The 13953-nt window shown below is 34.6% G+C and overlaps 2 protein-coding genes across 5 annotated transcripts; one reads left to right on the plus strand and one right to left on the minus strand.

Annotated features, from left to right (window-relative positions):
- Window positions 1-460: 460 nt before the first annotated feature.
- On the minus strand, window positions 461-7312 carry LOC146160603 (acyl-CoA:lysophosphatidylglycerol acyltransferase 1-like). 4 transcript variants are annotated; one of them, XM_083384078.1, is made up of 9 exons: window positions 6188-7312; window positions 5816-5921; window positions 5418-5471; window positions 5120-5226; window positions 4573-4677; window positions 4192-4370; window positions 3495-3619; window positions 2667-2784; window positions 461-1984 (listed from the first exon to the last, which is right to left on the minus strand). In XM_083384078.1, the coding sequence occupies exons 1-9, from the start codon at window positions 6209-6211 to the stop codon at window positions 1729-1731; spliced, it is 1074 nt and encodes a 357-aa protein (XP_083240204.1). In that variant the 5' UTR covers window positions 6212-7312; the 3' UTR covers window positions 461-1728. The 4 variants fall into 4 exon arrangements, with proteins under 4 accessions (XP_083240204.1, XP_083240201.1, XP_083240205.1 ...); XM_083384075.1 differs by having other exon boundaries at window positions 6172-7312; XM_083384079.1 differs by lacking the exon at window positions 5418-5471.
- A 4993-nt stretch (window positions 7313-12305) lies between these two features.
- Window positions 12306-13319, plus strand: LOC146160604 (adenine phosphoribosyltransferase-like). The gene has a single exon (XM_083385442.1). The coding sequence runs from the start codon at window positions 12520-12522 to the stop codon at window positions 13069-13071; it is 552 nt and encodes a 183-aa protein (XP_083241568.1). The 5' UTR covers window positions 12306-12519; the 3' UTR covers window positions 13072-13319.
- The last annotated feature ends 634 nt before the right edge of the window (window positions 13320-13953 follow it).

Genomic DNA, 13953 nt, shown 5'->3' on the forward strand with positions numbered 1-13953 from the left:
ACAGTAATTTATCCGAAAGAAATACAACGTCTTGCCGAAAAGTTTTGTTGCAAGCAGAAGCAACTAACTCGAAATGCGAAAAAAAGAAGATATCGGGGCAATTTTTAGCGTCCTCGAAAGACCATTACCTTTTCTTGAGAAAAGAGGACATGGTAGGCCTACCTTAATGCAGAAGCAATGGCATAGTTCCGTAAAAAATTGTCAGATATTTTGCTAAAAGTATATTATTTGATTAAATGTTCGATGAAACCCCGGCCAAAAATCACTGGTTTAACACAATGGACATAGCCTTCTGTTTTACTGAAACTAGAAAGAGCGGTTGCTGCATATCAGGTTTGTGCTTCTTCAGTCAGACCCTCGAAAATCACTGACTAATACTAAATCATTGTGCTTCCACAAACAAAATATCGACATCACTTAACTTATGAAACACTGATTCATAGCGTTTAAAAATGTGCTTTTTATTTTCAGCAAACTCGGCGACAAAGCAGCTGTATAGAACTAGCGCAGCAAGTCAAATCCCAAAACAATCTCTCGCGGGCATACCTTTTAGTACTTTATCTGTCTAAAAATTTAGTGCGTCTACTTAAAATGAAGTTTTTTTGAGTTTTAAATTATAGCTAAATGCATAGAGTACACAATCATTTGGTTAAGGTAGCTAAATGATAATAGAGGACAAACTCATGATTCTCCAAAACAAACAAACTAAATTTTGTCAAAAATCTTGATCGAAGAGTTTTCGTTTTGTCGTAATAAAACAAATTAGTTCTCCAACTAGTGTTGCGATTGGCGATAATAACATTAAAAAAGAGTACTATTAAAAAAAGTTGTAAAGTTGATTCAAAAATGAGGCTGAAGTATAATCAAGGTCGTGGACAAACAACGGCTCAACAGCGGATTACAACGGTCAATAACTTAAAACATTAAAAAGTAAAGAATAAAAATTGAGATATTTAATAATTTATACGCATGGGTCATGTAAGGCAACTAAAACAAAATATTAAAATAGCACAAAACACACAAGAAAACGGATGGGTAGAATTCTAGGGAAAGGGCAACAGTGTGACAACACTACAGCACCAAGCTGTTGTGTACTATTGGTGTTAATGCAAGTAGTGGTCGACAAGATAAATTAAGAAGTATGGTTTTGTAATGTGAATCTAAAGTTTAAAACATTGTGTTCTTAAAAACATTTTGCATAATAATATAAGTAGATGGTCACTGAACTGTGACCCACAGTGGAACTTAACTGTTACCAGGAAACGGAACCAAGCATTTGCTCTGGAGCCAGAGCCGAAGGCATTTTTATAATTATTGTGAAGCCAAAGACAATTTAAATTTTTTGTGGAGTCTAAGCTGAAATCGGAGCCTTTTTTAATTTTAGAGCAAAGCAATGGATTGCGGGCTGTAGTTATAGGTAGCCTAAAGCAAAATTCTGATATTATTAGAAACAATTTAATAGCAAACACTTTTGTAATATCTAACACAAATTTGTTAGACACACAAAAATATTTGAAAAAATACATAAAAATAGTTTGGTTTATAAACACTAAACAGTGCAACTTTAACAGCTAGTTGTATGCCTATATAGCAACAAATCATGTTGATTTCATTATTTCAACATTCAATTATGGTTTTTTGTCAGTATTGAAAAGGCGTTCCTACAGGTCGCTCTTTTAAATAATACCACCTTGAAAAAAGTTGGGTAGCCTAATTTGAAAAAAAAATCTACAAAACTAATAACGTTAAGCAATACAGCCCATACATTGTCAAACCAACAAACACCTGAATTCCATAAACTTGTAGGTGATTTACAGGTTTACAGGGAGCCCTGGTAAAACTTGTTGGAAATGACCCATGTTCTTTGAAATACTCCAAAAGTTCTTCTTTTTCCTGATATCGCTTGTATAACCATTCTGAAGAAACCTTTTGTAAAGCATTAGAATCGCCTGCAGACCCACAGGCAGAGTTGATTGGAAAAATTCTAAAAACAAAATTGGTTAAAATAAATACAAGAATACACGGTTTCATTTTATTTACAGTGAATAAAAAATTTAAAGTTACAAATTAAATCAGATTTGCACAACTCAAAATGATAGAAGGGCCGCAAACAGGCAAAAAACACTCAGCAGGCCGCAAACTGAAGTTTTTTTAGAAATAGACCTAAAGCTATGTCAAAACATGACGTCATAAATCAATTAATCTTGAAAAGATAAAAAAATAACCCATAGTGTAATTTAACAGAAATTGTTGGAGTTTGTGACACTTTTTTTTTGTTAAATTTATGAGTCACATGGCACAACATGTCATATGCATAGCACTTTTGGACCGAATACATTTCCTTAAAACAGAAAAACAACAAAATCCATGAAACAATTGTATGTAAAGAGTAAAACTTAACAAAAATATAGTTTAGTGGACATTAGCCTAGTGACTATCTTTACATTGTGGGCCAAATGTGAGTTGCATCAAAAGGTAATGCAGGGCCACACAAGTCTATGTTGTGCAGTTGATTTACATAGTAATACGAGCTTTAAGTTATATATATAAAAAATACAGCAAATTAACTTAATTTTTTACCATACTAGCAAAAGCATTTTACTATTAATTATTCTAATAAAAATAAAATTTATAAAAACAATATAGTCGTTAGTGGAAAGACTAACCTAAATAATAATGTTGCTTCCTGTTTACCACTGAAACCAAGGAAGTATTGCAAAAAAGACTGCATTGGTGTTTTGTAGGCAATTGTAACATCTAAAATCCATTTGAGAGGATGGCTGTCTATTTAAAAAAATATATCTCATTATGATTATGTGATAAACCTGAACACATTTGTTTAACCCCAAAACATAATAAACATGTCTTGCATTGTGACAGGTAAGCTGTTTTTTTAATAGAACAATAATGCAACTGCCAACATTAAAAGATTTGTGTTGTATTAAATTAAATTTGGCTTGAATGCATGAAGCGAATTCAATCATACTTTGGGAACACGATTTTATTTAATAGGTTGAAATAATATATCATGACAACTAGCCAATTTTTTACATCATTGCTTACAGCCTACAAAAACAAATTTAAAAAAAGATTGCACATAATAAAAAGTATTTAATATTATGATAAACAATGACAACATTTGGTTGAAACTACCCCGGGTCCGAATCTTGCCAAAGAAATGAACCCAGGCCGAATCCAGAGTCAGACTCAATGAGCAATTTTGTTGATTCTCCAAGTCTGGCTGCACTTCTGAAGCTTGTACCAATTTACGTAATTAAATTTAGGTGGATATACAAAAATCCATGAAGGGTGTCATGCAAGTCATCCACCCACAGTAGATGGTTGGACAAGTTCCACAATACGCTATTCCACCTTAATTAGGTTATTATTTCAAAATTTTGTACTGTGCACAACAAACTTGGGACTCTGGTAATGTTTTGTAGTCTTAAAAGTTCCGAGCCCGACCAAGATGCCTAAATTTGTACACAACTGACCTTTTGAGTGAATCCCGAATTTAAATTGCTCAGAGGACGTTAATGTGTTTACAACGCATTCCATTGCTCCAGTTCTTGGATATGTGATATGATTCAAACGGCGGAGCTTTTGTTTTTCAGCATACCTAAGGATACTGATATTATAATCGTTCTTAAAATATAATTGTTTTTCAAATTCTTCACTGTCTATTGATATATTAAATATATTTTATTATAGATATTTTGTTTTGTATATACAAATTAGGAGGATAAGTGGACATAAAAGTTACTCAACAATGTCAAATATTACAGTGTAACAAGAGTGTGTAATGCACACATTTTTGGTTTTATAATTTTGTTAAAAAAATTAGTGTATTTTACACTGAAAACATAGGTTGCATCCATTGTGAATAGGATTGTACTGTAATCAAAAACATTATGATTCAAATTTACTTTAAATAGCATAGCACATAAAAACCTGGATTTGTCAAAAAATGTTTGGTCCATTGTTCTAAAAATTAGTTCATATTATCATAGGGATAACCACCTAACTAAAATTTTTAATAAAAATAAACATATTTAATAAAAAAAATTATTATCAATTTAGCAATTAATCCAAACTTTAATAAAAACAGAAAAAAACGTGATACAGAGCAATCGTTACCAATATTAAAAGTTATGCCAAAAGGGGGACTTGTCTACTTTCTGTGTTATATACCTCTGGCTCGCTGACCTCCGTTTGTATAGCAAACCACCCTCTGGAAAAAGAATAACCCACTTGTGCCCTCTAACCAACATATTTTCCTTCAAATTTGCTTCCAAGTTAATGAACTGTTGTGTATTTGACTTTTCAATGTCAAAACTTTTAACATAACTAAGACGTTTGGCATCGACAGGCTGCATAAGATTTAAATAAAATAGCTAAATGATACTTTCTGCAAAGTTTGTCAAGTGGGACACACAACTTTTTACAATTTATAAACAATAAGAATTTCTCAGAATTGTTAGGGTTTTGCATAGAGATGTGTGCTTATAGTAGAAGTTTCTCAGTTTAGCAAGTTAAACATTGTTCACAAAACCAAGAAAAAGAGAAAACTACCTGTAAAAGGAAAAAGTCACCGTGGCATTTGGACACCCAGCCAAAGTTTAAGAATTGTAGCACCCAATCCATAATCCAGATAGATTGATGCAATACTTTGCGTGACTAAATTGTATATACATTTATTATATTATCACATATATATCTTTGACAGCTACATGGTCTAAATTACCACGTTTGAATAAACGGTTATTTAATAGACTACAATAAGGTATTGTATGATTCATGTTATATTTTGTTTAAATGTAACATATTATGTAAAAAAAAATATTGTGAGTTCAAACGGATGACTCTGCTTGCACAGCTACCACCTATTACCACTACATTTTTATAAGAGTTACAGAAGGAAATCCATATGTGGATTACATTTTGTGCAATTTAAGATTAGGACTTTCTTTTCATGCATATAAAAATATTTGGAAATGTCTGTGCTTAACAAGTCTTTATTTTTTTGTGGATGTTACTTTAATATTGTTTAATATAGTGTTACACCAAATATCTAACTTAAACCACATCAATCTGTAAAACAAATCTTGCAACCACTTACATGAAGACATCTCATCAGCAGAAAAATGTCCGAAAGGCTTTGGTGATTTGCTATTAGTAGTACTTTGTCTTCTTTTATGGTATCGATATCTGCTCCCGTTTCATACACTATATTTTTCATAAAAAAGAATGTTCTTAGATCATTTTTTTAAATATTAATTATAAACAACTTGGGCTTTAAAAGATCTAGAACCTAATTTTAATTGTCAATGAATTATACCAAAATTAATTCATCCTCAAAAAATGGTCCATTGGCTATTAATTAGGAATATCGGACAATATAGGATCAAATCCAATACCTGATGCCAAGTGTTTGAATTGGTACTTGTCCGATACCAGTGTGGGGTGCCGATCTGATACAGAATTAATTCAGCATTTTCAACCATGATTTGCAATCCAATGCAGTAATTCATTTCTTTGGAGGGTAAATTTATTAAAAAATAGTAGGTTAATGACTGGAGACTAAGCTTCTTTGCGCTAAAGCAAATTTTGGCCTGATAGCTAGAAAAGGTTTTTCTTACGTTATCTATTTTGCTGGTTTGAGCATAGTAATGATGTTATTTAGTATTGGATCAGATTGGAACACCATACATTTGTTTAAAATATTGGGTAAAATGTGAAATATCGAACATTGAGGGTAGAATTTTGTTCATTACCTTGTTTAGTTTGCTAGACATCAACATAAATATGTTGTTACCTGTGTGCTCATTTAAATCAATACAAGTTCCAATAATTCCAAGGTAGCTATCATAGACAAAGCTTTCCAACTTCCAAAATAAAGGTGGCTTCAAAATACGAAGGGGCTAAATAAATTAAAATGTTTACAACAAAGCCGAAATATTTCAAAATAATGATAACATTTATTGTATCATGAAACAAAACCTTATGCCTCGTGCAAACATTGTACTGGTAATTGAATGATTATTACAAATGAGCAATAAAACTACATAAACTAGGAAAACACTAAAATAATACTTTAACACTAAAACAATAACAAAATATAAAAGACATTAGAAAATACTAGCCTCATTTTAGAAAACATATTTTTCAAACCTGTAACATAATGTACCAAAAGATATAAGCTGGAGGGCATAAGAATAATTGAGTAAAATACAACATCGACAATAGTAGTCTTTTGGCAATCCACACAGTATAAGAAACCGTCCCTAAATTCATTCTAGTGGCTGGTTTAACTATAAAATAAGTAAATATGAATAATTGGGAAGAAATGTTTATAAATCCCTTATGTGAATATAAATTACAGCTAAACAAACATAGCAACAACTTATATGCCAGTGTGTAAAATATTGAAAGTGCAACTCCTAAGTTTTTTTCAACAAACGAAAACCCATTTATTTCTGGCGTGCACCAGCAGGATCACGTCAAGATCTGCCATACTTCCTTATATGATGTTCAAGATTTTTGCCTAATTGTAAGGTTCAGCATCAAAAAGAGCAGTGTTTGCCAAAAACAATACCAAAGTAAAAAAAAACTTTTTAAGCGCTTTAAACCCATGAAATATCAGTTTAAATGTATTAAAGGCAGTTTGTGATTGTTTAAAGTAACCTTGGCTGCTGTTACCAAAAATAAATTAAGCCAAAAATAAATAGCACATTTATCAGTCATCGATTTTTGAATATGCTATATACTCTCCCTGTTCTGTGATCCGAATTGCAGGGGGCAATTTTAGTTTTTTTTGGAAAGAACATATCACAAGATCATAAAAATCACAAGATTAGGGAATGGAATACTTAAAAATTTGGGCAACTACGGTACGTTTGATCATTATTCGCTCATTTTACTCTTTGGTTGATGTTGTCTATACTGGTGAACAAAATCTAGCAGAGTAATCTATACTACCATAGTATTAAAACCAACGACATAAACCAAATATAAATAAAAAATCCACGACAGAATATGATATTCTAAATCAGGGATCGGAAACCTTTTTAGCTAAGGGAGCCATAAATGCCAAATATTCTTGGTTGTATTTCCATGAGAGCCCTACAATGCTTTTTAACATCTAATTATAGGTTAAAAAATAGTAAATTGAGCAGGGCCCATTACTACCTTGTTCTCAGTTAAAGGACAGAGCATGCTATGCACCGAAAATTCGAACTTTTTTGTTTAGCTTATGCCATTGTATTAACTGCCGTAACGACTAACGAACACAAATAGCAATGCTATAGCAAACCGTTCGAGTAGCAACTGACTGATTGTTAACGCAATACCAAAACCATTCAAAGAGCAAAAACGGACTAAAAGTAATAAAACTAGATTAATCTATTAATGTATAGCAAACAATAATAGTAAATAAATTGTTTGTGACGTAACAGTACTTGACAATTGAAGGTGTGGCATATCTGTGATCGACTGTTGCGTTACTGCTCATAAATCATAAATGCTACAAAAAAAATTAGGTAAAACGTTTAACAATTTGGGGGGACATTGCCACTGTGTGTCAAATTTTAATCTTTAACAACGTATACTCCCTGCGTTGTGTTCTTAACGTAAGACTACTTTTTTATGACGTCATCTACAACATTATTTTAATGTTAGTGCAAAGACAAGTATGTGATTATTGATTTTTCAAGTCTTCAAGGGCCCTGGTAATATATGCTTGTACTTTGCGCCGTACTCCATTCCCTGATTGTAGACTGAATTACATGGGTCGAAAATTTATTCTCGGGACATATCTTGTTATTGCAGTTATAATATAGGCCGAAAATTTATTTTCGGAGCATATATTGTTTTTGCCGTTAAATGTTTCAGACCGATCTTTGTCCGAATTAAGCTTTATAGAAAAAGTATACTTTGTAGAATTCATTTATATGGCGTTCGTGAACTGTGTCGCCAGATTGGACCATAAGTCAGAAGAAGCTCAAAAGTGTTCAAGGGGTTAAATCTTTTAGGCGGCGCCTGCACCCCTAGGGGCCTTTGATTGGGGGACAACAAAACTATAATGAGCGCCTGCACCCCTAGGGGCCTTTGATTGGGGGACAAAAACTCTAATGTGACGTCATCGTTTTAGTTCGCTGTAGCTATTGATTGACAAGCGGTTGAAAAACTTGAATACAGAATTCGTCCTTATTTGCTTGCTTAGTACAGCTTGCGAAGCGACGAAGCGACTTGGCACCCTGCTGCGTGTTTTATTGAAATAAGCCGCGCGTGCGACTTGCCTTTTGGAAAATAGCTTCTCTTAGTCAAATAGCTTATTGCTCTTACAACAAAACATATTTTACCGCCGCAAGTTTAAATCCGAAATCTGGAGGCAGTGTACAACTGTACACCTCTCTGTGGGAACACACAATAAGACCTAAAAATCAACAATACCTAAAGCAGAAAAATCTATAAAACCATAGTATTGTGGGCTTTGACCACAATGAAAGAGTATTTATTGCGACAACGGTCAAACCGTACTTTCAGGTAACTTACGATACATCAATTTACCTCAGTACGTACGCGATCTGGAATCCTCAATTAAACAGTAAGACTGCTCGTTTTTGGTATAAAATGAAATCCCTTATACTTTATACCAGATGGCGTTAATTAAATTTCATAACAAATGCGGTTCTGCCACGCAAAGAAAAACAGGAAATTCTAAGCAATTTACGAAACACGAGTATAACAATATGACAGTTTGATGCATTTACACAGGCTGGTGTGACGAGTCACAATCCAACAGACTGTTTCAATTAAATGACCGGAGTTTCAACCCGGTAGCAATATGGAGCGCAAACCGCTATGGGCGCACCTTTCAGGAGCATCTGGAACGATTGGAGGGCGTGCTACAACGACTTGCCGACGCGGGCCTGACACTCAAGCCCAAGTGCGCTCTTTTCAAGAAAGAGGTATACATTTTTTGGGCCACATTATTTCTGCCGAAAGTGTTTTGTGTGACCCCGAAAAAATCGCTGCAGTAAAATCATTGCAGGCCCCGAAGAATACGAAGCATGTACGACAATTCGTGGGTTTAACTTCTTATTACCGCAAGTTCATACGTGATTATGCCAAAATAGCTGCGCCGCTTCACCGTCTAACAGAAAAGTCGAAGCCATTCGCATGGTCGGACGAGCGCAGTGGCACGAGGGAAAGGAACACGTTATAGCTTATGGCAGCAGGACTTTAACTAAGACAGAACGAAATTATTCCACCACTCGCAAAGAATTATTAGTGGCCGTTCATGCCGCCAAGTTATTTCGCTGTTACCTCCTAGGCCAGGGATTTTCAACCTTTTTTTGCTCATGGCCCTAGTAAAAAATGGCAGTGGCCCATCAACGTTTAATATAAAACACTAAGTTTCAACAAGACAATAAATTAATAAAGCTTGTACATTGTTTCAGATGTGTTATGTCGCCCGATACTTAATGGCGTGGCTTGGGACCGCCCAGGCAGGTAGCTCAATATATATACAGGCGCGTGAAAGATGCACACCTTTCTGTTTTATATTAGGAAAACGAAGGGGTGTCAACGCAAGATCAACACATAACAAGTAACGCATATACACACCAACTATGATCTGTCCAAGCCAAGCAACATGTGGCTGTTCAATTGATGCAGATAAGTTAAGAATCACTACAGCAAAAATAAGCCATATTTGCGCACTCTATAGCAACGTAACACGACATTCAATAAGCAGCACACCTACGAAATATATGTTGATCGACAGCATCAGCAAATATGATGGGCAGCTAATAGAAAAAGGAGCAGTTGATAATAAAATGCGCCGAAGGCGCCGAAAATTATTACATTCCTTTATCTTCTGATTTTGCGGTTTTACAGACTTTCTGAAAAATTTCTGAATTCAGTCGAAGTCCTAAAAATTGTACTCCCTTGCAATAGCTGACGGAAAACGGTAAATAGAGGGCTTTTAATAGCATTTGTTAAATAAAACCGGACATTGGTGCTTTGTACTGTATTTTGTAGCTTCAGATATTTTTCGAAACAACTCCCAAGACTAATTGTACTATCACAAAATGCCAATAGTATATTTACAATGATACTTTATGGGCTTCGAGCGCATGATTAATCTCTTACACCTGGAATATTGCATAAGGTCAAAATACCTACCTTTCTAAGATATACATTTTTCGCGACAATGCGACTGATTAAAAAGTACCCTGGAACACAACTAACACAATTACGGGAATGTCGCGGCACACCGGTTGCGGAGCACTGTCCTAAACCAGCAGAATTACTGCTCGCAAACAAAACCTAACACATTGTAAAAATAAATAATGTCACAAACATAATATTAGGTTGTCTGTCGGACTCTTATGTGTTCATAATTACATGATTTTTTTGCTGTATGCAAAGTTCTGTGGCCCACTGAAAACAGCGTCATGGCCCACTACTGGGCCATGGCCCATAGGTTGAAAACCTCTGTCCTAGGCCAAGCTTTCACTTTGCGCACTGACCACGCTTCTCTTAAGTGGCTATATCAGTCTAAGAACCTCTATGGCCAGTGTGTCGAGCACCTGTCACAATACGATTTTAATCTAATGCATCGCCCGGGTGTCAAATATAAAAATGCAGACGCTCTTAGCCGAATAGGCGAAGACAAGTTGACCGATGCGCCATCAAGTCAATAAAATACGACACAAATTTTAAATATTACGCAATGTTTTCCATTATTATACTAAAACAGCCTTTTATAAAAAAAAAACGTTTAGTGACCCCTCAAGAGGGGTTAACTTTAAGCGTTTTTTTTTCAGATGAACATTAAGCGCAAGAATACAAAACAACTTAGTACAATACAAAACATATTTTTTTGCATTGAATTATAAAACATCGCTGTGCTCTCGGCTGGTTGTAATATTAGCACGATTACGTATCGCCGTGTATTTCTGTAGGTTTTCCACCAAAAACGTTCAATCCTGGCGGAAGGCATTTTTATTTTTCGTCAGTCCTTTTTAAAACATTGAAGTGTAAAACGACAAAATAAGCAGGAGAATTACTAATCAACACGTTTTAGCATAGTTTGTAATACGGGTGTTACAAGAAAACTACATTTTATTTCTTTTATTGAAAAGACGTTTAAGCTTCACAAAATAGAAAATATGTTGTATTTAGGCGTCCCTTTCCATATCCAAATTCTCTAAATCTGCATAATAAAAACAATAAACCAAGGCTGCTGATTTAATATTGGACTTGGGACTAGGGATTTCCGTTAAGATTACGTTAGGCTACGTACGACTGTGTAATGCAAATTTATGAACTTTACTTTGCTTTGTTATTTAGGCCGAAAATTTATTTTTGGAACATATCTTGTTTTTGTCGCTATTCCTTTTTGGCTTGCTATCCCTTGTTTCAGACCGAGTTTTGTCCGAAGCTTTATAGAAATAGTAGACATCGCCGTACTTTCAATATTTAAGACATGACGTAGAATGGTATCCATGGTAGGATTCTAGACTTGCCCACGCGTCGATGCAACTTCGTATGCTAGGCGGCCATAGATATTCCAGCAAAATTACCCTCAAAGAATGGACTCTGTAAAGAAAGGCTAATGCACTAAGCACTTATAGGTACGTTTTAGGAATAGAATAAGGCTACCCCAAGACTCGACCAGAGTTTCTGTGCTGCCACCTAGTGACAAGTATTTTATAATATAGGGTACGCTAAGAGTTCCGCTAGGCGTCGCAACATGCATATAGGGGTTTATTTTTGCTCTCGCTGTACAGAAGAGGGTTGGCTCTTTCTGACGGTGTGTTTATCATTAGGGTAGACCCAGCACAAGGGCAACTACACAATTCTAAATTCGGGCAAAATGCAAACATAAATGACCGTGAACCTTCAATAAAAAGTGGTAGGATTCTAGACCAGCGCCAATATTTCTAACCATTTTTGAGTTATTTAAGCAAACACATGTCACATAACGCATGGTCTCACATATACCACTTTATCTAACAAGTGCTGAAAAGTGAAAATATTGTCCTTCTGATGAAAGCATGTGTTGTTGTAGATCAGATACTTAGCTGACTATTTTTTTACGGCTGAGACAGACAGTCAATTGTTAACCAATGTAACTTTTAGAAATAAAATGGTCATGGAGACAAGATGTTATTACATTGCTATTTCAATTTTTAAATATTTAGAGTATAATGGTTAGAGATTGTACAGTAAGGTCAAGGTGTAGTAAGAATGTTAAAGTAGGTATCGTTTTAAACATTTTAAATATCTCTATTCATTTTCAAGATCAATTTTGCTACTTTACCTTAACCACCTTCAGGTGAAGGATTCTTTGGCCAAAAAATCTGTTCAGTGGCTATTAACCAGCAAACATATAATTTTTTAACATTGGACTTTATATACTATAGTTGCCATGACAAGCACAAGCTGTTTTGCTTTTACTGCATTAATATCATATAGGTAATAAAGGACCCATTTGTACAGTATAAGAGTATGACTGAAAAAGAAGTTAAAGTTGATTTAATAAAGCAAAGGATCAAACTGTACTATGATTTTCCCAAAAAAGGAGTTATTTTTAAAGACATATTTCCTTTGTTTGAACATCCAAGTCTTTGCAATGATGTAGTTGAACTCTTTTTCCAGCAACTTACAAGTAATAAACAGAAAGTTGACACGGTTGTTGGTTTGGACTCAAGGGGCTTTTTGTTTGCACCACAGTTGGCCGCAAAACTTGGTGTTTCATTTGTTCCAATTAGAAAGAAAGGCAAACTTCCTGGAGAGGTTCACAGCATAACATACACTTTGGAGTATGGTCAGGATACCTTGGAAATTCAAAAACATGCCATAAAAGCTGGAGAGAATGTTGTGATAGTTGATGACTTACTTGCTACTGGAGGCACAATGCTTGCAGCAGCCAAACTTGTCAAACAGGTTAATGCAAATGTGCTTGAGTGTCAAGTTGTGGTGGAGCTTACTGGTTTACATGGCAGAAAAAGCTTGGAAAACCTGGCTAGCGTTTTTTCTGTTGTTCAATATGAATTTTAGCTGTTATCTAACTGTGTTAGTGTGTTTTCCATTTCTTACCGTGTCTGTTTTAATGCAGAGTTCCACAAAATGCTTTATTAATTTTTATGTTGTTGTCATTCAAAAATTTTAGTTGTTTAGTTTAGTAGTTATACAACCACAAATTGACAAAACCACATTGTTTAGAATCTATTCAGTACACCTTCTTTTTAATGCTTCCAGTTAATTTTTACCGATTATAATATAAACACATGTAACATTTATTAAACATTATTACTCTGTATTGCTTAATTTGATGTCACGATGCACATGATAGTTGTCCACTGATGCATGACCTTGTGTCGATCTGAGTGCTATTGGCGTTTCGCAATTTATTCTACTATATACGCCTTATAAACCAGCGGCTTGAATCACTGTGCTATTATATCGTTGGTTCTGAGATTTGTGACTATATATACTCAACGAGCAATATCAACCGAGTGAAGTGACTCTATTTAGAGTTCAAAAAGGTAAGGACAGGTATTTTAACAGCCTGCTCCTTGAAGTCAGATACCTACAACACAAGGATCGTTTAAGTGATTTAGGTAGCCATTGTCTCTTAACTTAAGAGCCAGAGCCTACTTAACCGTAGCAACTATCTTAATCGCTAAACACAACCCCAACAAAATAACGGCCAATTCAAATTACAATTTGTTCCATTGTTTTTTCCACCACTACATATGCAATAAAATCTGACGTCTCTAGAAAACATTTTTGTTGTAAATGTAATATGACGATGGGCTATATACAGGGTTTTCAAACTTTAAGTACGCTGTCTTATAAAACCCTGATGTGATTATTTGTAAGAAACATGCATATTTTTAAATTGTGTGCTTAATTTGCTTTTGTTTTATTTCTAAAAAT

This window comes from Ascidiella aspersa, chromosome 3 (assembly GCF_963924565.1).
Source record: "Ascidiella aspersa chromosome 3, kaAscAspe10.2, whole genome shotgun sequence".
Taxonomy (NCBI): Eukaryota; Metazoa; Chordata; class Ascidiacea; order Phlebobranchia; family Ascidiidae; genus Ascidiella; species Ascidiella aspersa.